Source organism: Limulus polyphemus, unplaced genomic scaffold (genome assembly GCF_000517525.1).
Source record: "Limulus polyphemus unplaced genomic scaffold, Limulus_polyphemus-2.1.2 Scaffold152, whole genome shotgun sequence".
Classification (NCBI taxonomy): Eukaryota; Metazoa; Arthropoda; class Merostomata; order Xiphosura; family Limulidae; genus Limulus; species Limulus polyphemus.
This window is the reverse complement of record NW_013665762.1, coordinates 849,214-851,426: the sequence shown is the minus strand read 5'-3', so window position 1 is coordinate 851,426 and position 2,213 is coordinate 849,214. Positions and strand designations below refer to the sequence as shown.

General features: G+C 28.7%; 1 protein-coding gene across 1 annotated transcript in view; it reads left to right on the top strand.

Moving 5' to 3' along the window:
• Positions 1-657: 657 nt before the first annotated feature.
• Positions 658-2,213, top strand: part of LOC106476174 (ras-like protein 2) — a 61,978-nt gene continuing 60,422 nt past the window's right edge. The window contains exon 1 of the mRNA XM_013936845.2: positions 658-1,042. Within this exon, the coding sequence (XP_013792299.1) occupies positions 938-1,042 (105 nt within the window). The 5' untranslated portion in view covers positions 658-937. The remainder of the gene's footprint in view (positions 1,043-2,213) is intronic.

The window sequence follows — 2,213 nt, the reverse complement described above, 5'->3', positions numbered from 1 at the left end:
GGGCCTCAATGTGTCAGTTGAATCGTTGAATTTTTCTAAAGTAAATATTTCGTAGTATTAAGAACCAAAATCTTACGCTTTGAATTGAAACATAGTCTAGAAATTCATTTACGTCCTGGATTTTCTGATAATCGTGTTTAGTTTTTGAACCTAGCAGCAATTTTTTTGTGAAAAATATTGTGATAGTTATATCCTAATTTCAATACACAAACCCACTATATATATTTGTGCTTTAAGTGGTATATAAATTGTTGTTGTAAAATTTGTTACTTGCTCTATTTGAACATGGTAGATTTTTGTTTTGAATTGTCACTATTCTCGGTTTTGTTTCTGTGGGTACATGTTTCAAAAGTTAAACATCCTAACATATCCGTAATTTATTATGGTTAACGTCTGTCAGTTGGAAAATGTCTGCAGCCTGGTGGCCAAGATAGTAAATATTATTCCGACGCTACTGACTACCATCTATGTTGACAACTACTATTACTGGTAGTAATCGAACAATCTATGATTTAGTTTCGTATATGGATAATAATATATATTAATAATTATTATACAATAATATATATCTATATAGAAAATTGGTTGTATTTATAGTTGAAAGAGAAATATCCAACATTCCTTAATCTTGTGTGACGGAAATGAAATGAGCGTTGGCCACAGTTTACGATTTTGAAATCTAGGGGACTAAACGCTGAGCCAATCTTTGGTGGATTTCCCCATGCGAGTAAGCAGTAGACAGTATATATAAAGAATACGAATGAGTTTCGCCACAATTGGTGTTATATTGTGTTAGGCGTACTTTGTAATACAGGTACAACTACGAGGGTGTAATTTGTGACATATCAGTGTTTAGTTGGTTATAAGTGAAGTGAACGTTATTTGACTGTAGTATATACAACAAATATATATAGGTACAATATTTCTAATAGTAAATATGTCAAGGAATAATGAAACAAACAGTTTTAATCAAACGTACAAACTTGTTGTCGTTGGTGGAGGCGGTGTTGGGAAAAGTGCATTAACTATTCAGTTCATTCAGGTAAGTTAGTTGAACTTCAAAGTATCTAATCATTTTACGCATAAGTTTTAGTGTACAGCTTTGTGAAAAATTGTTGATTAAATTCTTAAAGCAGGCCATAGGTTACGTAGTAGTCTAAAAGAAATTTTTTTAAAATTCAGGGTATGGGAGCGTTAACTTAAATTTATTGTTAAAAAGTAAAGTCTTGCCGCTAAGGTTGAGTAAACGTAGGACTATAATACGGATTGACTATTTATTAAGTGATTTCAAGTCTTTTAGTTTATTTCGTACTCATAGTTCAACATTACAATATTTCATTTACTTTCAGTTTCATTTCTGGCTAACCAGAATTTGGTAAGAAAATTATGCAACTAATGAATGGGATTTTAACCTTACACTACAGTAAATATTGGTATATATTCCTAATTACATAACTAAAATTGATTTTATTGTTTTTGCACTAGAATTCTTTGTCCATTTTTAATATATTTAACTTAAAATTAAATTATTTGTCAATGAATACAAATGTTCTAAGGTATCAGAACAAGCATACTTTCTATTCCATGTTCACTCAAATTTGGTAAAACATTATCTATTACTAAAATCAAAATTCACTGTATATAAAATAATTAATTAATGGTAGCTCTTAATCAACTTACCAACATTGTCTGAGTGAATAAAAAAGTAAAACTTTAGTAAAAATGTTGTATATTGCCCAATCTGATGAAATAGTTTCGAGTTAAATGTGTGGTTTTATAAGATATTAAGATTGAATAATGTTCAAACTATAAATATCCTTGTAAAAGAAAGAATAGTAATTCAACATTTCTTTCATAACCCAATGGCCATTCCATGAAATATCACCCATGTTGCTAAGCAAAATTATGTTGTAATTCAGTGTTAACAGTATTTATATTTATTGTTTTATTACAAGTTGCAGCTTTTCCCTTACAGTTTGTTTTCAATTTTATTTGAATGTTTTCTCTGATACTTTTGATTTTTATGTTAAACTGGAGGTTCAATTTTATTTTTAGGAAGGTTGTGTCAACTTTTTTTTTTTTTGCATGCTTTTATTAACATTAAACTTAAAATCACATTCTTCAACTTTGGTTGTTTTTGTTTTGTTTTTTTGTAAGAAAATAAATCTCTACTCTGCATGTGGCTTATCATAATTTGAATTATAAGTATAATT